Here is a 24,299-nt window from a genome sequence, read left to right on the forward strand (position 1 = left end):
GGCGGCGCGGGTCGCTCGCCTTACAGCGCTCAGGAATCTCAGTTCTCGCGATCTTTCCGGAGCCGACCCACCAAGGGGAGTCCGAGTGCGTTGCTGTGGCTTGAGTGTCGCGAGGGCGGAGACTGTATGGGAGGGAGAAGCCCTTTTGGCCTGCCCTACGGAAGCCTGCGAGGGAGGGTGGTGACCGCTGCCCCGTCCAATTGTCCCGATGCCCAGCGCCAGCGCAAGCCGCAGGAGTCAAGAGAAGCCGCGGGAGATCATGGACGCGGCGGAAGTGGGTGTTCTCCTTCCCCGGGACTGGGACGACAGACCCCTGGGCCACATCGCGCGGAGGGAGGGAGTAGGGTGAGCGGGGCCCTGCTTCCAGCTCCCTGTCCGCACTTTGCTTGCGGGCCGCAGGCCTGGTGTCCGGGCGCCCAGAGCGCTCTCTGTGCTTCCAGGGCCCTTGCGCGAGCATCGTGGCTAGACCTACTTCGGATCTCATTTCTCACAGGGGCGCTTGGAGGCCTATTGTAACAGAAGCGTGTCCCGGGGTGGGGTGGACGTGGAGCAACAACTGTCCCGGAAGTAGGAGCGGCTGGGGTCACACGTGCCTGGGTTAGGCACGTCCTTCACGTAATCTGCCCCTACACCTCGTCTTGTAAAATTGTAATGTCCACTTATAGTCCATTTCTCTTCTCAGCTCTCATGTTCCTAATGTTTTTACAGGTAATGACAGTACTTAGTAAAGCGATCTGTCGATGTGTTTAATGACCATTTACCGTGTGACAGCTTTAAAGAACGCTTGCCATTTTTATTTATTTTCTCCCTTCTAGTGACCCAGTGAGGTAGGTAGGGAAGTTTGCAGAGCAAGCGTTTGAGATGAAGTGATTCAAAATCATGTGGGTAGTTCCTAATACCTAGTGGTCCTTCAGTGCTTTTCAAAAATGAAATTTTGAAGACATCCTACAACTTATGTGCATTGTAGGATAACTGGGCCTTAATCCCTACCCAGCTCCTAATTTTTCTCTTGAGTAATTATGAATTTGTGATAAGCTACGTAAGGAATAGGTCATCTTAACAACATTAGATGGAATAAAAGTTGCCTAAATATGAACAGTACTGATAAATGACCCTTTACTCACACCATGTAATCTACAAATGCTGGCCTCATGCTATCTTGTGTGACTGTATTTCTCTATTAGGGCTGGGTTATCTTTGTCTTTAGGTGTATTTTTTTTTTTTTATTAAAAAAAAAAAAAAAACTTGTTCAGTATGCACCTTAGCATGTCTGGTTTATTTTGGTATAAACACAAACTGCAATATCCATCAGATCTACAGGAGAGGATTCCACCAAGTAGCTATAGACTGACAAACTAATTGTTTCATATATGTTTTAAATTACCTTGTAAAACCTAGGGAAATTATTTTTGCTTATTTTTGATCTGATTAATTATATAAACTGTGCTCCCTTGCAGCATAGGTCTAGATATAAGGTAGGCATTGTGATGCTATTATGTCATTTTATAGCTAGAAGGATCTTAAGGTACCATTTTAGAAGTAAAGGGAGATTGAAATAAAAGACCACTTGTCTATTCTGTAAGTATAGTTTGTTGTTAATAGTCTGTACCCTATATCACCTGTTTCCTGTTGCTAACTTTAAAATGTAACTAGAAATTAGATATTGGCCATTTCCAACTGCTTACAACCCTGTGTACTGAGGGTAGTTTTTAAATTTTTTTTTAAACTTTTTTTTATTTTTGAGACAGAGAGAGTCAGAGCATGAACAGGGGAGGGGCAGAGAGAGAGGGAGACACAGAATCTGAAACAGGCTCCAGGCTCTGAGCGGTCAGCACAGAGCCCGACGCGGGGCTCAAACTCCCGGACCGTGAGATCATGACCTGAGCCGAAGTTGGACGCTTAACCAACTGAGCCACCCAGGCGCCCCTGAGGGTAGTTTGTAGAAACAGGAAGCTGGTGAATTTTTTTGCTGTTTTACAAAGTTGTAGTAGCTTATGTCCAACATTTCCCATTTTTAAAAACTGAGGACATCTGGTGCTCAGAAAGGTTACTCCAAAATGTTGGTTCTCTTTGAACATCTCTTCCTGTAACAGGAAGTTAATAAAACTGTACTTCATCCTACTCCCTTCACAGAGGAAATTTATACCCCTGCTTTGAAGTCATTTAATCTTCTTTTTGAAGAAGGTAGTTAAGATGTGTTATATATGTATGTAAATTTTATCTGAGAAAGCTGTTGCATATGGTATATCCATCCAGGAGTGGTGATCTTCAAAAATTAACCAGAAACTTTCTATATATAGGTAAATGATAGATTTCCACACTTTAAAACTACTGACTCTCTAATTAATAAAATGGTTCTGAAAGTTAAAATGAATTCATTTTTATATTCTGTTATTTGTATTTATGTGTATACTATGCTATTAACGTTTAAATAAAAAGTCATAATCCAAAAACATTTCTTTGTAGGATTATGCTAAAGAAAGATATGGAGTATCTTCAATGATACAGTCACAAGAAAAACCAGGTTAGTAGCTATATGATAATAAAGACTTTTTTTTTTTTTCTAATTCCAGGAAAGCACTTCATAAAGTTTTAAGTAAAGTTTGGCATAATAACTCTGAAGGCATAACTCTGAAAAGATTAAGTGAATAAATAACCCGACCAGACACCATAACCCTGCAGAAACATTGTCAGTTTGAGGCTACTAATCTAGGAAGGGAAGAAAATATGTTAAATGAGTATACTTTAAATGGTAAATTATGTTAAAACGATAAGGTAAAAGATTTAACTGAGATTAAGTTCTGGCTTATGAGATAAAACAAGAATGGGTAATATTAACTGCCTTCATTAAATACAACTTTTTTACATGTTTATGAAACCACCTCCTTTTCCCCCTTGCATTATTATATTTCTTTGAAATTGACTTGTCACATTCTGTTTTCTATTTATAAGCATTTGCCTTCCTTTGTTTGCATTTTTGTATATTTGTATGCATGTAATTTCAGCAGATTTATCTTACTCTTAACTATTTAACAATCTTTTCTTTTGGTAGACACCCTCAAATTATTATTAGTATTTTTTTTTACCCTCAAATTATTTTTTAAGTACTTCTGATTTAGAAGCCTGCCTTTAAATTTAATTTTTGGAAATAATAAATCTCCAGATCAGTTTTAATGTTATTTTGGATTTGATTAATTGTACCATCATAAAATCACTTTACTTCCCAACTTTGTTGACAAAGTATGCATTAAAAGACCTAAATAGTTTGCTGAAAATAAACCATTTCCGAAAGAAAAAAAAAAAAAAAAGAAACAATAGAATAAAAGAATTTAGTATAAAATGAGATGTAAGCAATATAGTATAGGAGATGACATTCTCTTGCCCGGACAAGCAGGAGAGGTGATTTGAGACTTTTTTTCAGCTCAGGTGTCTTCCTAAACTGGACTTGATTGAGCTGTAACAACGAATCTCACTGGTGTTTCAATCTCTTACATGAGCCCCAGTCACCTGTTGCCATAATTACTGTTCCCATTTGGCTGGCAAATTCGGACTGCTGTCTTCCACTTAAAATTTCTTCTCACAGGAGGGAAAAATAAACTATATGTCACCTGGTTACATTACTATAACAGGAGAATACTGCCTTTGGTTTTATCTCTGCTAAAATCCTAATACCTAGTTCAACAACAAGTTTCCTTCTGATCTGTTTCCATTTCTCCAAATTCCTTCATTCTAATGCTAGTGACTTAGAAGTGTGGAAGAGGCAGTAGATTTTCAAACTGAAACCCTCCTGCCCCTGATCATTGTCTCAACCAGTCTTACCAGTCTCAACCAGTCAGAGTGTGGCATGTCCTTCAAGGATGTGTGGATATGTTGAAGGTTGGGAAGCCCTATGCTACTTTGTTGGAATGCCACTCGAAACAAGGGATGTTGCTCTTTGTTTTCAAAAGTACTATTAGAATTACCCTAATCATGCTGGTTATTTAGAACTTTATTCTTTTAGATTTATGTTACTCTGTTTCATTTGGTTTTGAGTTTTGACTGCCTAGTTAGTAAGTCATTTTGTTTTATCAATCTTGGCATTTTCAGAATTGTCTTTTAAAATTTTATGCTGCTTTGTCTTTTCTCTTTCACACTTTATTTTGCCTGAGTTTACACAGCAGTTTTGGAAGTTGGCTTAATTCATAAGGTCTGTCAGCAATGTTTTGCAGAAATTTCTTGTGCTACCTCATGGCTTAAAAATTCGTCATTCTTTCTCGTTGTTTCTGGCAATGAGAACCATGGTATACTCCTGTCAATTGAATTATCTCTAAGCTGCATCTTTGCTTCAAGAGGCAAGTTATAAATACATTTAGCAAAGTAGGTAAAATAGATTTATAATTTGATTTCATTATAATATCCTCCCAAAGGTATTTTTAGTAATGTAGTAACTAGGTTTTGCTGCATGTGATATTGACAAATTTGGTTACACTTAGGCAATAAAACTCTTGGGAATACAGATCTTATATTACTCTGTTGTTATGATGTCATGTCTATTACTGTGTTTTTAATTAATACTTAAATTTTTCTTTAATATTCAAATTACTGCATATTTAGAATAAAATGATTTCTGGATCATGATTGCCTTATATCACTATCTTGACATAATAGTTGTTTTGTCACATTTTTCCTGTTTGGGAGACTCTGGATGGGTGTAGTGTTTTGTTATTAGCATTGGAGGACTCACAGCCTAAAAGGGAATTTATTGGCTCACATAACTATAGGAAACAAAGTATGAGATAGCATACAGCATGATTGGATCTAGAGGCTCAAGCAACATCTGCAGGGCTTTCTGTCTACACTTTTTTGGCTCTGCTTCCTTTAGGTTACTGGCCGCATTCTCTTGTCCATACATCTCAGGTACTGGGAAAGGTGGTGGCTGCAGCCCAGGCCTACACTATCTCAGCTCAGCAACCTCGGGAAAGAGAGCTTCATTCCCATGTTGTCTATAGTAAGTCCCACAGAAGGACTTTATTTATTTTGAGTTACATGCCCTCCCTGGATCATTCTCCGTGTCCTGGTACTATGACTATCCAGGCCTGGCAGAAAGTCCTCCCCTGTGCATAGTTGACTTGTATACCATGGCAGGCAAAGGAAAATATCATGTCCACCTAGGCAAAGGCAGGTAAAGACAAGCTGTATTTTTTTAACCATTGAAGTATTCAAGAGATTTGCGTTTTGAAACTATCTCTTTGACTCCAGCGTAGACTGAGTTAGGGGATCAGGGGAATACCAGTTTAAGGCTGTTGCTATAGTTTAGACAAAAGAAATGGTACTTTGGTTTGAGATGGTGGCAATGAAGATGAATGAGAATTGGGTAGATTTTAGAGATGTACTTAGTACAGTTCATAAAACTTGAAGCAAATTGCATATGGACAGTGATAGAAAAGAAGATGTTATCAGAGATTGGAAATTATTTAAGATAATACCAAGTACTTATGCTAGCTGCCAAACCAAAATAATTATGACTTTGTAAATTCTGAATTACAAAATTGTTTCACTTATCTGCTGCAGATCGAGTTTTGGTTCGGGTTAGCGACTTGACAGTACACAGAGCTGATGAAGTTGTTTGGGTGCGTGCAAGGGTTCATACAAGTAGAGCTAAAGGTAAGATTGATTTAATGATTATGGTCCTTTTGGTAAGGATTCTAAGTTTTTTGTTTTGCAAATTCCTCACAGACCAAAGTAAATCTTTCAAAACATCTATTTTCTTTCTTAAATCACTGTGAAATATTAATCCATGGTTAATTAGTTTTAGGTTCTTATAAGACATCCTTAAAAAAAATTTGACCTGGGGCGCCTGGGTGGCTCAGTCGGTTAAGCATCCGACTTCGGCTCAGGTCATGATCTCGCAGTCCGTGAGTTCGAGCCCCGCGTCAGGCTCTATGCTGACAGCTCAGAGCCTGGAGCCTGTTTCAGATTCTGTGTCTCCCTCTCTCTCTGACCCTCCCCCATTCATGCTGTCTCTCTCTGTCTCAAAAATAAATAAACGTTAAAAAAAAAAAATTAAAAAAAAAATTTTTGACCTTAAAAATTCAGATTAAATCTAAGACTTTAAGGTACTTTTCTAGCATCTCTCAAAAGTTTGATTTTTTTTTTTTTAATTTTTATTTATTTTTGAGAAAGAGAGAGAGAGAGAGTGTGAGCAGGCAGGGAGCAGAGAGACAGGGAGACACAGAATCCAAAGCAGGCTCTGGGCTCTGAGCTGTCAGCACAGAGCCTAATACAGGGCTCAAGCTCATGAACCCCAAGATCATGACCTGAGCTGAAGTCGGATGCTTAACCTACTGAGCCACCCAGGCACCCTAAAAGTTTAGTTTTAAGTGAAGAGTGTGGTTGAGAAGCTTTTCATTTGTTAATGTTCTTATATTTTAATATTTAGATAGCAAGATAGGTGATAGAGAAATAAGGCTAAGATCAGGTTATCCAGTACAGTGGCCACTGGCTACATGTAACCAAATTAAAATTTAGTAGTTCAAGTCACTAGCTGTATTATGAGTGCTTAATAGCCACAATGGCTAGCGGCTCCCAAAATACAGCACAAATACAGAATATTTTTATCATTGTAGGAAGTTCTATTGGATGGTACTAAGAATTTAGCAATAATAACAAAGAAAGATTAAGGTAGTTTAGACAGGCCTGTTCCTTATAGAAAATTGTCCTAGCCTAGTGTTCAGAATCGTATAAAAGTATTAATGACACTTAACATTAGTTTATAATTTTATACTTTTCATACACTTTTTCACATTTGATCATCCCTACAAATTTTTGAAGTAGGCAGAACAGGCTTTGGTATTCTGCTTTATAAATGAGAACACTGAGGCTTCAAATGAGAAAGCTACTCACCCAAGTTCTCATAGTAATTGGTAGAATATGAACAGAATGTGGTAGTTTTCTAAGACACTTAGTCTCCCTGGCGGAGCTGATTACTTCTATAATATTTAATACATGCTGTGTTACGTCATTTCTTACAGTGCTTTTCAGTGTTTATTATAGAATTAATGTGGGCCCATTATTTTTAAAATTCTGACATTTTAGATTTATATCTCACTCTCAGTATCACTACTACTAAAAGTTTGTCTGTTCTTCCAGTATACTCCCTCCAAACAGCTGAATACCATTAGACTTTGAGAGGAATATTGGTGGAGTTTTAGTTTTTTTTTAAATGTTGATTTGCCTTTCTGAAAGTTCCGGCAATTTATTCTACCAAAAGATAATCACATTGTTTTGTATTCCTTCATTTAGTTGTCTTTTTCACATTAGACTGGGAGCCTTTGTTCTGTCCAACTGGCCACTGTGTCTCTTTTTTTTTTTTTAATTTTTTTTTTTTAACGTTTATTTATTTTTGAGACAGAGACAGAGCATGAATGGGGGAGGGACAGAGAGAGGGAGACACAGAATCCGAAACAGGCTCCAGGCTCTGAGCTGCCAGCACAGAGCCCGACGCGGGACTCGAACTCACAGACCGCGAGATCATGACCTGAGCCGAAGTTGGCCACTCAACCGACTGAGCCACCCAGGCGCCCCCCACTGTGTCTCTTAAACATAGTTATTTAGCAGATTAAAAGAATGCATACTACATGTAGGTCTGAACCAAGAATACTTCCCTTCGCACCCATCCCCCAAATGGAACAATATGTGTATCAATAAGGATAAATGTAATGAATTGAAACACGGCAGATATTTTTAAATCCATAAATTTATAATAACGCTAAGGCAGGCAAACAAAACCTAGTTGGTCACTGGTGAAACAAACTCATTATTTTGAAAACTGATTAAAGTATCGTTTCTGTATGAATTCTATATCCCTGGCTAACCAAATGGTAGATAGAAGAAAGTTGCTGGAGAAGTATTGGAGTAAATAAAATGAAAAAAAAGCGTGTTAGAGCTTCATCATTTTGTCCCTAGTAGATTATCCAGGCATTCATCACCAGTGATTGCTAATGATACAATAGAGAGACAATCAGAAATATTTTATGTCTCTTCATGAAAGAACCCAACACCACCCAATGCTACTGTCTTGCCCAAAAAATTGTACCTGAATCTCAATGTAACCTTTAGAGCTAACTACCAATTTATAGGAAAAACATAGGACAAATGACTATGTTAAGTGACAATGAGGATGCAGTCAGCAAAATCTAGATTATAGGAAACTACTAGGCAAAAATGATGTGATCTCTTCAACAAATAAATAGAAAAGGGAGGGAGAAACATACGATTTTTTTTTTAAGTTTATTTATTTTTGACAGACAGAGTGTGAGCATGAGCTGGGGGAGGGGCAGAGAGAGAGGGAGACACAGAATCCTAAGCAGGCTCCAGGCTCCACACTGTCAGCACAGAGCCCGACACAGGGCTGGAACCCACAAACCGTGAGATCATGATCTGGGCCGAAGTTGTATGCCCAACCAACTGAGCCACCCAGGCGCGCCAAGGAGAAACATATGATTAAAATAGACTTAAGAATTTTATCTCTTGGAGCACCTGAGTGGCTCAGTTGAGTAGGCATCCGACTTTGGCTCAGGTCATGATCTCACAGTTCGTGGGATCTCTGTTGATAGCTCAGAGCCTAGACCCTGCTTCGGATTCTGTGTCTCCCTCTCTCTCTCTACTCTCCCCGCTCATGCTCTGTCTCTTTCCGTCTCTAAAAAATAAATAAATGTTTAAAAAAATGTTTTTTGTCTCTCAACGAGTCACTTATTTGGATCCAAAGGTGAATGAATGAATGAGTAAATGAAAATGGAGGATACTTGAGACTTGGAAATTTGAACATTGGCTGGATGTTTGACGTTAAATAACTTTTTTTAGTTGGAATAATAGTACTATGGTAATATTATTTTTAAAAAGATCTTATCTCTTAGGAATAATGTACTTAAGAACTTTGTACAGGTGAAATAACAGCAAAATAGTTTGCTTCACAGTATACTGTACAAGAGTCAAGGGATATGTGGATTGGAATAAAGCTAAAACAAGAATGGCCCTGAGTTGTTAATTATTGAAGTACATGGAGATTGTAGGTAGACATTGGTATCATTTACAAATTATGATCTTTTGTCCTTCTCTTTCAAATGTTTATCTCATTTCTTGTTTCTCTTTGTAATGATGAGTAGATTCTCCAGTACTACGGGGATTCCCTCAATGAAGAATTTTTCAGACAGCAGAGATTTAACTCCTGATGAGTTATTTCATGCCTTTGGGTGTTCTACATAAAATGTCATTAGAAAACAATGCCAAAGTTTAAAGACTAGATTAAAAGAAATTTTCTTCTAGTCCAAATTTTCTGTTACCAGGAATACATATTAAATTTTATTAGGCCTTTTTTGATCTTTTTTTTCCCTCAAAATATAATTGTGTTGAGTGTATTTATGTAGAGGTTCATATAATATTCTCTCTGCTTTTGTATTTGTTTGAATTTTCCATATAATAAAAAGTTAAAATGCAGCTGATCCTCTTTATTCATGGATTGTGTATTTGCAAATTCTGCTTGCTAAAATGTATTTGTAACCCCCAAAATCAATACCTGCAGCACTTTCACTGTCATTCACAGACATGTCAGACATACTCATGTGCAGAGAGGCAAAAAACTTGAGTCACTCAACGCACATGTTCCCAGCTGAGGTCAAACAGTGAAGCTCTGCCTTCTTGTATCAGCTCTCTTCACAATCTATTTAAGGCCATGTTCTTCACAGTTTTGTGCTTTTTGTTGGTGATATGGCTATTTACAGTGGCCACCAAGCATAGTGCTAAAGTGTTTTCCAGTGTTCCTAAGTGCAAGAAGGCTTGTGCCTTACTGAGAAAATATAAGTGTTAGAGAAGCTTCATTCAAGCATGAGTTATAGTGCTGTTGGCTGTGAATTCAATATTAATGAATCAACAGTGTATATTAAGTAGTGTGTCTTTAAACAGAAACACACACAAGGTTATGTATTGATGGACTGATGAAAATATTGTGACCAGAGTCTCACGGGAACCTAACCTTATATTTCCCCTAGGAGCAGTGGTGGTTCAATATTTGCAAATTCATTGTTCCTGGTGACTTTATAGAACATAACTGCCGCAATTAACAAGAATCAGTTCTTTGTAATTGTAATGATTTACAGTAGTGGATTTCTTAATGTTGAACCATCTTTGGATTCTTGGAATAAATGGAATTTGGCAAAGGTGTGGGTAGTATTCTTTCAGTATAGTACTAGGTTAATTTTCGTGGGGTTTTTTTTTCCTTGGAATTTTACATTAATCTAGTTTTCATAATTTGTTATTAGAAAACCCTATTATTTTGTTTTTAAGTATATGTATATATATATGGGTGTGTGTGTGTGTCTGTTTAAATTACAAATTACCTAAATAATACATACATATTTTCACATGAATTTTTCAGAGAATACAGCAATAATATTCCCTTTTGTCTTCTCTATATGCTATCCTCTGCCCCAGCCTTTTCTATTAATTCTTATTGTTCATTGTCTTTCTAAAAATCTTTTTTAATGCACATATGTACACATACATATATACAGGTTTTTATTTGTTTTTTTATGTGTGACTTTTAACTTGTCTTATTTTACACAGAAGACATATTTTACATGTTATTTTGCAACATTTTTGTTTTCAGTTAACAGTGTTTCTTGAAGATCTTCCCTTGATACTAGTTATAGATCTACATAAGGCAGTATTTATCCATTATAGGTATCTAGAAGTGAAATTGCTGGGTTGAAGGGTATATTTATGCATACTTAAATTTTCTTATACCAGATTACACCCAAAAAAGCTGTGCTTATACTCCCCACGAGTGTGTGACAATACCACTTTCTCTATATTGTTGCCAGTAGTGATTGTCAATGTTTTTTATTTCTGCCAAAGTAGATTATCTAAAGAAACAAAATCTTATGTTTTGAATTTGCAAAACCTGATTGCCTCTACTCCCTTCTTCCTTTTATAGGAAAAATTGTCAGTAAATATGATTTTTACTTGGAAGCATTCAAGTGCTGTAACTCCAGGAGTAGTAACACATTAAAACTGGACTTGGAGAAACAACGCATGCTGGCAGTTTCAAGTAGAGCAAAGCTCTGTAAAACCACAAATAAGGAAATGGAAGTGTCAAAATCATAATGTCAGAAGTATGACAACTAGAATCCTGTTATGCGAAAAAACAACAAAACAAAAACGGTTAACAACAAATATCCTTAAATTTAAGGATAGTGTTTCATACATTTTAAAAAGTTAAATCAGATTTCTTATAGTAGGTTTATGTATCACATCCCTAAAATCAAGTGGTTTATATAGGAGCAAGGAGAAATTTTTAACTCTTAATGATATGATAAAAATTTGTTTCTTTTGATTGTGAAAGCTTATGAGCTTAAGCCTGCATCTTGAAAGAGTAACTGAAGTATCTGTGGCTCCTTTCAAATTTTAAATATACTACATTTAAGTCATTTAGCACAAAATAATTCTCTTTCAATACTTTTCTTCCTAAAAACTTGCTTATACTTCCAAAATAGCTAGTTTATTTTGGTAATTATGTAGTTTAGAACCTCAGCTTCTCTTCATACAAGAATATTTCAGAGGAAATAGCAAATGGAAAGTACTTTAAAACATTTAGGTCTTTGCTGTTTTATTCAGTAACAGATCGACATAAATGATGAAGGAAAATAATTACTGTTGGGTATTAGTTAATTATCTAAATAATGAGTTCAGGAGCTTGGCAAGCTAAAAGACAGTAGGAAGAGATGAAAACAAAAGATTGCTTTACACCTAGTTCTTCCACAGTAGCACATTTTATTGGGTGGCTCAGTCGGTTAAACATCTGACTTCAGCTCACGTCATGGTCTCACAGTTAGTGAGTTCAAGTCCTGAGTCGGCCTGTGTGCTGATAGCATGGAGCTTAGAGCCTGCTTCGAACTCTGTCTCTGTGTCCCTCCCCCCACTCACCCTCTGTGGGTCTCTGTCTTTCTCAAAAATAAAACATTAAAAAAAATTTTTAACTTAATAAAAAAAAGCACACTCTATTACTGAGCCATCACTGTAATGGAGATGAGAGTAAGCCTTTTTGTCCTGACTGTGACCATGTTTATTGTTCAGCTTAGAACTAAAAAATGCAACTGGTGCTATAAAGGATATCAAACTTTACATTTGTGTAAACTTAAGAAATAAACTGCCTCTTCTAAAAACTTAATCAAATTGCAACACAAATTCTTAACTGTTACGGAGCTAAATTTAAGGTATCTATAAGTAGTGCATTCATTCAGCTATTTTGAACATAGTCTTTATTTTCCTTTCTATAAACTGTTTCTTGGTTGAAGGGTTCCAAGAAGAAAGGTGAATAATATTTAGCAGTTGATTAACCTGTCCTATAAAGTTCCAATGCTAACTTAGAACTTTTTGCTGAAGTGAGAAGTCACATACTTGCTTCTTAGAATAAAAAGTAATATATGGGTATAGTAAAAATTAAAATTCCAAAAGTACAGAAAGATGTAAAAAAAAAATTAGAATTCACAATTCTAGCTTCTCCATCTCATTACAATCTCTTCCCCCAGAAATGTCCACTGTTATTTCTTGTATATCCTTCCAGGGAAAAAATGCATTTATAAGCATAGGTGTATTCTTTACATAAAAGGGATGTCAATTCACATGCTGCTCCTGTTGTCACTCACCAGTGTCTATAAGATAGTGCCTTGCAAAACGTGGAGCAAAGCGTGCCATGTAGTATGTCACCAATCAGAGCTAAAGAAGGAACAATTTTGTTTACTCACTGGCGAGAACTTGTTCTCAAAAGTACTTGGTGGAAGTAGTCTGAGCAGACAGGTCTACTTACCAGAAAGCCAGGATTTTTTGAGTGTTAATAATTTTTTTGAGTGGATAATCAAGGTTCTAGTATTTGAAGGTGCTTAGAAAACTGAAAACCTGGAAACCATAGATAGTTGGTTGTAGAGTTGCATGTAGATCATTCCACTAGTAAAGACTGCATAAATATGAAGTGAGTGATAATAGAGTTTCAGTGCTTTTATAGAAATAATACTGCTATGAACATCTTTGTCACTACAAGCCTTTACATACCCAATTTTCTTACCATATATTCTAAGAAATACATTTCTTGAAGCAAAGAGATGTTTTTAAGCCTTTTAATGCCCACTGCCAGATGGTTCTCCAAAAGCATGTGCAAGTTTACCTTGCCATGAGCAAATTATGAAGGAAAGGTTTTCGTTTAATTCTCCGAAGCATTAGATATTACATAAATCTCTCCTACTTTGAGAGGTAAATTATGTGTTGTCATTGTTTGCTTCCACTTGCATTACCTTCATTTCATTTTTTCCTCATGTTTACTAAGGTTTTTCTCTTTTTCTTTCAAATGATTTGTTCTAGTTTATTGCCCATTTTCTTGTTGGAATTTCAATGTCCTTTACTCATAAATCTTTATGATCTTTAGTAATGATGTTAATTCATTTAGGCTATAAGTCAGCAAATAATTTTTCCCAGTGTTTCAATTTTTGTGTATAGATATTCTGTAATTTTTAAACTTAGAAAAGTTTCCCCTCCCCCTTTGTACAGTTTGATATTCAATTTCATTTTTTACTCCGTGTTTATTCATTTATTTTTATTTCCTCAATTCCATCTGGAATTAAAATTTCTCTAATACGGTGTATTTTGGGTTTGTTCTGCTTCATTGATCTGGCTGTTTTTGTGCTGGTACATTTTTACTTGTAGGTTTGTATAATATGTTCATGGTGCGGGTCTTACTACTTCACGTCCCCTTTCCATCTGTTTCCTTTTTAAATAAGAAGTTTAATTTTTAGAAATACATACAATAAACACATTAAACATTAAAAGAAGACAGTGAACAATCTTCACTCCACTCATAATCATTCATTTCTTGATTTGTTTTCCCTAGCAATCATGTCAAATCTCAGGGAGTGCATTTGCTTCTATACTTAGCCTGCTAAAACTCCCAGGTTCTACGAAGTATTTGTATTAAAGATTTCCTTTCATCCTTTACCTTTCTTTTTACCTACCTCTCTGATTGTATTATTCTCTTAAAAAGTATTTTTTCTCATTGGAAAAGTAGTACATGCTTATTGTAGAAAGTTCAGAAAAAAAAATATGAAGAACAGCATAATTTCTTACAATTTCACATCTATTAGTAGCCCCATTCTGGTGTTTTTTCTGTGTTCAATCAATTTCATATTTTGGTGTTTTCTTCCCTACACAGTCGATTTTAATATACTTCTTAGACAAACAAAATTGGGATTATACTTTATATGGTTTTATAACTTTCTTTACATGATAGTCTATCATGATTGTCTGTCAAGTAATTATTTTGTGTTCCCAGTACCTGGCATGGTTGTTACACATTATAATCCAGATTCAAAATAGGAAATGGTAATCAATCCTCAAATAAGGAGCCAGTGGCAGTGGTGCTGTAATAATAATTAACATTAATTACATTTATTCATACTTAACATTAATTGGTTGTGTCACAACTCTAAACATATTACTTATGTAATCCTCAATATTACAGGAGAATACTTGAGAAAACCCCGTGAGTAATATATTATTTTCTCCATTTTGCAAATGAAAAACAGGCATAAAGTAGTTTAATAATTTTCCCACAGGCCCCTTCACAGGAAGTGATAGGATACCATCCTAGGTCTTTTGATTTCCAAGCTTTTACACTTTACCAGCCCTTACACTCAGTGTTACCCCCTAGTGCTTAACCCTGAGACATTTTCATGTGCTAACTCTTTGTAAGTCCTGTAGAGCTCTATTCTCTCTCAAGGTCCTTTGTGTAGCATTGGAGTTCATTGCAGCTTGGCTTTGTAGTGCAGCTAGGACTGTGCTGCCTGTCTGCACCATGAGAGCAGCTAAAAAACTTATTAAATCACATTCCCTTCCATTTCACACTATACTCTGTTCAGAATTTCACAGACATTCTGTTCCAGTAGTTCCTGGGATAATGTCATTTTGGTCCATCTGCAGATTTCTCTATGGTAACAATCTTTATCCATTCAGCATCTTAAAATCCTCTTGAATGTGTTTAGTATGTATAACTTTCTTCTTAAGGTTTTACTTTATGACTGGATCATACTCCAAAAGAAAGGGAGAATGAGGGTCTATTTAGTGGTAAAACATGTCAGTCATATATTACTCGGAAGTCCATAGATTATGTCTATGTTTGCACTTTGTTTGCAACCTGTCTAGTTCTGTTTTGTTTTGTTTTAGACTCATGATTGCTATCTGATATGCATTTCAAAATGCAGTATGTTGAATGTTGAAAGTAATAACTATAAGCCTGCTTTTCTTTTTTTTTTTTTTTTTTTTTTTTGCAAGGATCATTCTTAGTTTAAAAACTGAATTCTTCTGATGTTTTTATAAAACAACCTGATGAGAAAAGTGATCTTGAGAAGACTTGTTTTATGAGGAAGTAATTTCCCAAAACTTGATCAAAGAATCTGCTTTGGAGGAAAGAGATGTCACCAGGATAAATAGTCGTTGAATCTATTATAAGTAATGTTTTTCAAAAAGTTAAGAATAAGGAAAGGCTGTTTCTTATGAAAGGAGGGGGGATCACAAGCCCAGAATAGGTGAAAATAAAACTGGTTATAGAGCATAAAGAGAATGATCTTTTATAGACAAAGTAAGTTACTTGCTGTGGAGAAAATGTGGAAATATTTATAAAGGATGAAGGATAAGGAAGATGATAAAGGAAAATAGAATATGGAAGAAACTAGCCTGTCATCCTAAATGCTTGGTAGGAAGTAAAATGGACCACCCCCACAGAGTGCTTGTGTTCTCTTTACTAAGCACTTGATTAGCACTTCTGTGGCTGCATCGTTGAAGATCCTATAGAGGTTAGCAGAGTGCCTTTGCCTGTAGAATGCACTCATTGAATGAATGTTGAGTGATCTGAAGTTACTTCAAATTTGTTTAATCAGTGCCATGATAAAGTAATTTTCAAATTATACAATTTTTTTGAAATTGGTGATTTGCCTACGTTCTTATAACAAACATGTTAAAGCATTTTTGTTACTCTAGTGGGAACTTGGGTTTCTTTAAAGCTTGTCAACAGTATGAGTATTTTGGCTGTGGAAGCCGGATATGTGTGTTTGTGTCTAATGTGTGTGGTAAATTTTGGCTCAATTTTAAAGTAAAACATGTTTCTTCTTTGTAAAACCTGAAGTAGCATGTCCTTAATACACTTGTGTTCTTTCTGTCTTATTCAGGGAAGCAATGTTTCTTAGTCCTACGTCAGCAGCAGTTTAACGTCCAGGCGCTCGTGGCGGTGGGAGACCATGCAAGCAAGCAGATGGTTAAATTTGCTGCCAAGTAAGTAAGCAATTATATCCTGTTGTCAGAATAAACAATGGTGGGAACCAAGACTCCCAGGGGTTTGGACCATTTTCATACATTAACATCAATGCTTCGTTTGTTTAAAAATGTAGTTATTTAAATTGTCAGTTCAGTATTGCTGAATACATTAAACTTACAAAAGAGAAAATATGGAGCACAGGCTTGAAATTCATTTGGAACTGCTGAAGCAGCACTCTCTACAGACAAGTCACATTTACTTTCAAGTGGAGTAACAAAAAGCCTGGCAGCCTCAACATAGCAAAGCAACTTTATTTTGTTGTGTTTGTTGAACTTCTTTTCCTCCCTCCCTCCCCCAGTTTGAGATTTGCATATTAAGCAACAAGTTTCCTAACTGAAAAATAAAAGCATATAAAATAAAAGAATGTAGTTTTGCAAATAATTCCCCCAAAGGAAGTAATTCAAATGTCATAACATGTTACAACTTTTAATTTTGACACCAAAACGGTTAAAAAAAAAAAAGTAAAATCAACCCACACCCCGCCAACTCCCAACCCCCCAGCTCTTGCTGTCTGGCTCACAGTTCCTGTAGAAATGCATTGTTTTGTTCAGTTTGCAAGAGGCAGGATATAGAGATAGTGTAGGGCTTGTACATGCTATAGTTCTAAAGTAATAATAGCTGGTAATGTGGCTCGTTTTGTTTGTATGTTTTGATCAATCAGAATTTTATTTGCATGATAATGATTAAAGAAGACTTGGAAAATGGGCAATATTTTCAGTGACAGAGTAGAGGCACAAATGTTATATTTTTCTATTGATTTTTTATCTCTGTCCTTTAGATGTAAACTTTCAAAGATGAGTGAATATAGATAGAATTATCCATAATTTGAGAACTAGAAAGAAACTAAAAAACAATCTAATTTAACATCCTAATTTATGCTTGGGCCCTCCCTGACTCCTCTGGCATAATGTTTTACATGTACTGGATGTTCAGTAACTGGTGTCGGTTTAGCGATTTATTTATCAAATTTAATTTTATTATATCAGCAATATCCGCAGTCTGCTTTAAAAACTCCAGTGCTGTTAATTACATCAATTCACTGAGGAACTCAGTAGTATTTATAGTACGAGTACAGTAGCCCCACCTCACCCTGTCTCCCAGTCCTGCTCCCTAGAGACTTCCATCTCTTCTATCTGTATCTTTTGGTGATTAGGTTTGCTGATTTCATCTCATAGACTATAAGGGTGTATGCTTGTGGGGTACATATTCAGCTAGCTTTTTAAGGTCAGACTGTATCCTATGAAGTGGGACATAAGTAAGCTTAGTCCCTAGAAATGAATTTTACACAGAGAATCTTCTCTGAATAGAGAATCTGCAAACCGTAGACATATATGCTAAATTATATTTAATACACTGGAAAATACTGGGAAAAAGTCAACTTAAAATCAACAGATAACCTTTATGGCTTTTGTCTTTTACATATTAAATTGGTTTCTGAAAACTAATAAATGGAGCTGACAGTTTTATATAGAATATGTGTTTCCACTAAATTGCATTAATAACCTTAGTGTTACATTCCTGAAGAAAATATTCTAGTCTGAAAATCTTTTGAAAATCCCATTTACCCTTAGTATTCACTAAGAGACGTTATAATGACAAAAGGACAATGGATTCATTTGATGTCTTTAGAAGTAAACATGTTCAAATAGTCCATGAATAGTTATTTCTTATTATTTTGGATCTTTTCAAACTTCTGGGACTTGACGAACAGCAGTTAACCATATCAGAGGTCAACCAAAGCCTAATAGCTAGCAGAGCTACTATGTCCTCATATAAATTAAAGAAAGACTTTCATTTAAATGATGTAGTGTAAGGATGATCTTTTTTTTAGACAAGGCAAGAATTTAGATAACGTAGTCTGGATTTCATAATCCTAAAGTGGAACTCAGTCAAGATCTAGAGGTAATTCAGCTTAACAGTTCAGTTGTGACTTGGATTTTTTTTTTTTTAAGCAAAGCACGGTATCTATTTTTACTTTCCTGCCCCATAAAAAATAGACTTTATATAATTAGTAATGTGTGGGAAAAAATGATTTCATAATAGAGCTATTGCAAATTATAAAGCCTTTGGCTGGTTATAGGCAAGTAAATGGAGCCAATTTTATACAATAGGCTTAACATGTGGTACTTTGGTTATAATTATTTAGCTTTTGGCACTACTCTTATGTTAAGGTGTCTAGCCTGAGTAATTAAGAGTAAATGTTAATAACTTTTGCTACCTCGTGAAGGAGGAAAATTCTCATGACTAAGACTCTGTGTGGTAAAAAATGATGAGTTTTTTTTTGTTTTTTTTTTTTTATTGAAGTATAGTTGACACACAATGTTACATTAGTTTCAGGTGTACAACATGGTGACTCAACATCTCTATACAGAACGCTATGCTGACAGTATCATTGACTATATTCCTTACACTGTGGCTTTCATCTCTGTCCCTTACTCATTCCATAACTGGAAGCCTGTATCTCCTTCTGCCCTTCACCATTTTTTACCCATCCTCCCATCCCTCCACCCACTCTGACAGCTACCAGTTTGTTCTCTGTGTCTATGGGTCTTTTTCTGCTTCTTTTTTTCATTTATTTGTTCATTTGGGTTTTTTTTTTAGATTCCACATAGAAGTACAATCATGATATTTGTCTTTACCTGACTTTTTTCACTTAGCATAATACTCCTCTAGGTCCATCCATGTAAAAATGATAAGTTTTTAATTTGTGTGGTTGATTGATCATTTTTTTTAGGAACATGATTTCATGTCCCTGATAGGTCAGTCAGCTTTTTTTATGTGACTATAGATTGTACTTCTCAGTACAGAAATTCTGATCTTTCTTAGTAATAGAAGTCGAAGACAGCATGTCATTTCTAATTTTTTTTTAATGTTTATTTTTGAGAGCAAGAGAGACAGAACGTGAGTCAGGGAGGGGCAGAGAGAGAGGGAGACCCAGAATCCGAAGCAAGCTTCAGGCTTCAAGCTGTCAGCACAGAACCCGACGCTGGGCTCAAACCCACTGATCATGAGATCATGACCTGATTCGAAGTCAGATGTTCAACCGACTTGAGCCACCCTGGGCACCCCTAAGTCACGTGTCATTTCTGACAGAGAGCCAGTATGATCTTACAATCAAAAGTGCTAATTTTTAAAGAAGAAAATCACAAACAGAAAAATTTTACTTTGAAAATTACCTGCTCTTTATATGAATAATAAATCAAGTGAAGTTGTAATATGAATTCTAAAGAACTTTCAGAACTTTTTTAGGAAAAAGATGTGTTGGTTTTGTTCTTCATCCTTCAAAATCCTTTTCCTAAAAATTATGTGTACTTGTTAGGCTTATACAAACTATTTCATTTGAAATGATTATTCAAAAAAAATAAAATGAGTATGTAGGGGCACCTGGGTGGCTCAGTTGGTTAAGTGTCCAACTTTGTCTCGGGTCATGATCTCACAGCTCATGAGTTTGAGCTCCTTGTTGGGCTCTGCACTGACAATGTGGAGCCTGCTTGGGATTCTCTCTTTCTCTCTCTCTTTCTGCCCGTCCCCCATTTGTGCTCTCTCTGTCTCTCTCAAAATAAGTAAATAGGGGCGCCTGGGTGGCTCGGTCGGTTAAGCATCCGACTTCAGCTCAGGTCATGATCTCGGGGTCCGTGAGTTCGAGCCCCGCATCGGACTCTGTTCTGACAGCTCAGAGCCTGGAGCCTGTTTCAGATTCTGTGTCTCCCTCTCTCTGACCCTCTCCTGTTCATGCTCTGTCTCTCTCTGTCTCAAAAATAAATAAATGTTAAAAAAAATAATAATAAAAAAAAAAAGAATTGGCAATAGACTTTAAAAAAAAATAAGTAAATAAACTTTTTTTAAAAATACAAATAAATGAAATAAGTATTCATTGGCTCCATTGTGAAAGCAAAGATTAAGGTAGCTCTCATGCACTTATCTTTGAGATCTTTGGTGAGCTGGCACTTCTGTAAAACAAGACTCTATAGTGTGGTTTTTATTAAATAACAATAAAAAGAAATTACTCTATTTGACATTAACATAAGATAATTTTTATAACTTGCTGTGGTCTAATTATACTCACATATTATTGTTATACCATACTCCAAAAACCTTAAGGTCCTGTGGGCTTTCTGTCCAAAATTTTACTAAAATTTTTTTGGGAGGGTGGAGCACCTGAGTGACTTAGTTGGTTAAGCGTCTGATTCTTGGTTTCAGCTCAGGTCACGATCTCACAGTTTGTGAGTTCGAGCCCCACATTGGGCTCTGTGCTGACAGTGCAGAGCTTCCTTGGGATTCTCTCTCTCTCTCTCTCTCTCTCTCTCTCTCTCTGCCCCTCCCCTGTTTTTGTCTCTCTCTCAAAATAAATAACTAAACTTCAAAAAATAAAATTGTTTTGAGAGGAAAGTCTTCTTTTTGTCTCTCTGAATGAATTTTCCAAGGCATTTGGCCTTTTTTTTTTTTTGGCATCTTTTTAGTGTTGTTCTTTGTAATTTCTGCCACATGTTAGTTGGGTTGGAACAAAAGTCCAATAATTTATTAAATTAGTTTTTTTATTAAAAAAAATTTTTTAATGTTTCATTTTTTTTAAGAGAGAGAAGAGACAGAGTACGAGCTGGGGAGGGGCAGAGAGAGAGGGAGACAGAGAATCCAAAGCAGCCTCCAGGCTCTGAGCTGTCAGCACAGAGCCCAACGCGAGCTCGAACTCGTGAACCACGAGATCATGACCTGAGCTGAAGTCGGACGCTTAACGGACTGAGCCATCCAGGTGCCCCTAAACTAGTTTTTACTGAGACATACAAATTCTTTTTGCTCTTTCCTGAAATCTATACTTGCCAGAGGTTTATTTTCCAGTGGTATTTTTATCTAAAATATTAAATGACTTCCTGTTTCCAACCATATGCTATGTTAATTCTGCCTGTTGATTCCCTCACTACAATGTTACTTCCCACTACTTCCCCATATACACTTTTCATATTGGGCAGATTCTCTGTATCTGCGATGGCCTCTCTTTCTCATATTTTACAGTTTCGCTTTTATTCATTAAATCCTCCGTCTTTGTCACTTAGCTTAAGCCCATGTCCTTCATGGTCCTCATTGATTGGTTTTTCTTTTCTTTAAGGTCCATAGATATGCTCTTAGAAGGCTGGAAGATTTTTTATTTTTTTTAACTTCAGTTTTTTTAATTTTGATGATTATCTTAAAGTTATGTAAGGGTATTTTTCCATATCATTTTAAAGGCTAACTTATAGCAGAACTGCTGTGTGAATTCAGAACTTTTCATGTAGCATTTACTTTCATATTTACAGTTGTGTTCATGCCAGCTGAAGCCAGATGATATCTGTGTTCTTTACTAATGATGATTTCACTGTAGTTTTGAATAGCTACATATGCTGAGAACAAGTTGGATTACTAGGTGGTACTTGATAGTTAAGAGGCATCCTGAACTTTTCTGTTGTGGACTTGGGGTGCCTGGGTGACTCAGTTGGTTAAGCGTCCGACTTCCGCTCAGGTCATGATCTCATGGTTTGTGAGTTCGAGACCCACATCAGGCTCTGTGCTGACAGCTCAGAGCCTGGAGTCTGCTTCGGATTTTATGTCTCCCTCTCTCTCTGCCCCTCCCCCTGCTCATGCTCTGTCTCTCAAAAATAAATTTAAAAACTTTCTTAAAATTAAAAAAAAAGCCTATGCCATTCAAGCAGATTTATGGAATCCTATTTTTGTCTATATAGGAGCAGCAGATCACTAATAGTGTAATAGTTCCCATTGCAAGGAAAAATGTTTCTATTTCCAGTTCTGGTAATTACCATACTAGATACCTGTTTGATTCAGATTTCAATTAACAATGCTGCATTATTAACTTTCACATGAATAAGATAGTTTCATAAAATTATCAACTGATACTTTATTTAAATTGTCATTCTTGGATTCCTGTTTGCAGATTTTTGGTTAATTATGGGGTCTAATTGTCCAGAACCAACCTCAAACTTACCATTTTATGTAATGGTGAGCAGACATTTTGACATTACTGATAATAAAGTAAAAGTATAGAAATAGATTAAATATAGAACTGGATCTGAGACTATAGCTCTACACAGTAAACCAAATGTCAGTAATTTAGTTTTAGCAGACTTTAATAATATTATCTGAATTTTGTTATTTTTAGTATTTGTTTTCATTTTGTTTTAAAGTTCATTTTGATTTAAAGTTAAGGGCTGTATCTCATAGCTGCAAAGGTGACTTCCCTGGTCACTGAGGCAGTACATCCATGTTGCGATTACCTATAAGTTGTATATCTTACTTAACATCTACTTAACATTTTTCATTTGTACCATTCTTTCAAAGACTGTAATTTGGTACCCCCCCCCCTCCGCAAATAAATAAAAATAAAGTTAAGGTCTATACACAGTGGAAAACAGTGTGGAGGTTCATCCGAAAGTTAAAAATAGAACTACCCTAGGATTCGGCAATCACATTAGTAGGTATTTACCCAAAGAATACAAAATACTAATTCAAAGGATATATGTACTCCGATGTTTATAGCAGCATTATCTACAATAGCCAAGATATGGAAGCAGCCCAATTGTCCATCAATTAATGAGTGGATAGAGAAGATGTGGTATGTGTGTGTGTGTATTGTATATGTGTGTATACACACACATACACATAATATACAGACAATGGAATATTACTCAGCCATTAAAAAAAGAATGAAATCTCACCATTTGCAATGACATGGTTGGAACTAGAGGGAAATAAGTCAGAGAAAGACAGATACCATACAATTTCACTCATGTGGAATTTAAGAAACAAAATAAATAAGCAAAGGAGAAGGGGGAGCAAACCAAGAAACAGACTTTTTTTTTTTTTTTTTTAAAGTAGGCCCAGTGCCCAACAGGGAGCTTGAACTCACAACCCTGAGATCAAGAGTTCCTGTACCGACTAAGCCAGCCAGGTGCCCCACAAGAAACAGACTCTTAACTATAGAAAACTGATAGTTACCCAAGGGGATGTGGGTGGGGGATGTGTTAAGTAGATGATGGGGATTAAGGAGTGTACTTGTGATGAGCACTGAATGATGTAGGGAAGTGTTGAATTACTATATTGTACACCTGAAACTAATATTACACTGTATGTTAACTACCTGGAATTTAAACTAAACTTAAGATAGTTAAGGGCTATAAGCATATAGCATTCATACTACTTTTATATTTGAAGTTTCTTAAGTAATATGATAAAAGCGATTAAAGTGAGTCCCTGACATTGTTTATACCATGAAAGATAGCCCATGTAGTAGTTTGAGAACCATTGGTCTGTGCCATGTTGAGTTGTGGCTTAATTTTTTACCATGTATATTTTGAACTTATTCTTGGGGTTTTGGTGAAGACAAATGTGTTCACAAAGTAAATAATTTAAACCATTAACTTTTACAAAGCACCTATGGGCAGCTGGGTGTAATAGAGAGCTAGAGAGTGCAGAAACTTGGCTCCCCACTAACTAGCCACATGATTTCATAAATTGTTTTCTGTATGCTAGTCTTACTCCATTCTTTACAGCTCAGACCCTTCTTTAATAAACATCTTTATTTCCACTTGCCTGGGAAATATAAAAGTCTGAGACTGAGTGATAGTACTAATTCATTAAAATTGAAGTTACTCGACATATAAACCAAGTTGTACCTACCCCAGAATTGGAATACAGATTTTTATTATCAAAAGGTAATTCGTTATTTTTAAAACTACCTAGATAATTTATGCTTTGGGGGTGCTATTTTGAGTTAACTAGTAAATATATGGTTTCTCATGTTTGGGAATTTTGAATTCTTTGCCTCAGTGAATTGTATATTTAATTTACATCATTGATGCACTTTACGTTGGTGCATTACTTAAAGAACTAGTGTGTAGCTACTTTATATGTCCTTTTTTTT

At 36.0% G+C, this 24,299-nt stretch overlaps 1 protein-coding gene across 3 annotated transcripts in view; it reads left to right on the forward strand.

Moving 5' to 3' along the window:
• Positions 1-21: 21 nt before the first annotated feature.
• Positions 22-24,299, forward strand: part of DARS1 (aspartyl-tRNA synthetase 1) — a 63,464-nt gene continuing 39,186 nt past the window's right edge. Inside the window, exons 1-5 of one of the 3 annotated variants that reach the window (XM_019454867.2) lie at positions 192-274; positions 494-708; positions 2,467-2,524; positions 5,551-5,643; positions 16,245-16,347. In XM_019454867.2, the coding sequence (XP_019310412.1) occupies positions 652-708; positions 2,467-2,524; positions 5,551-5,643; positions 16,245-16,347 (311 nt within the window). In that variant the 5' untranslated portion in view covers positions 192-274; positions 494-651. Of the gene's footprint in view, positions 346-493; positions 709-2,466; positions 2,525-5,550; positions 5,644-16,244; positions 16,348-24,299 lie in introns of all 3 variants that reach the window. The other 2 variants (XM_019454840.2, XM_019454848.2) reach the window with 2 other exon arrangements.

The sequence above is a fragment of the Panthera pardus genome, unplaced genomic scaffold, assembly GCF_024362965.1.
Source record: "Panthera pardus isolate Hobbes unplaced genomic scaffold, ASM2436296v1 HiC_scaffold_10, whole genome shotgun sequence".
Classification (NCBI taxonomy): Eukaryota; Metazoa; Chordata; class Mammalia; order Carnivora; family Felidae; genus Panthera; species Panthera pardus.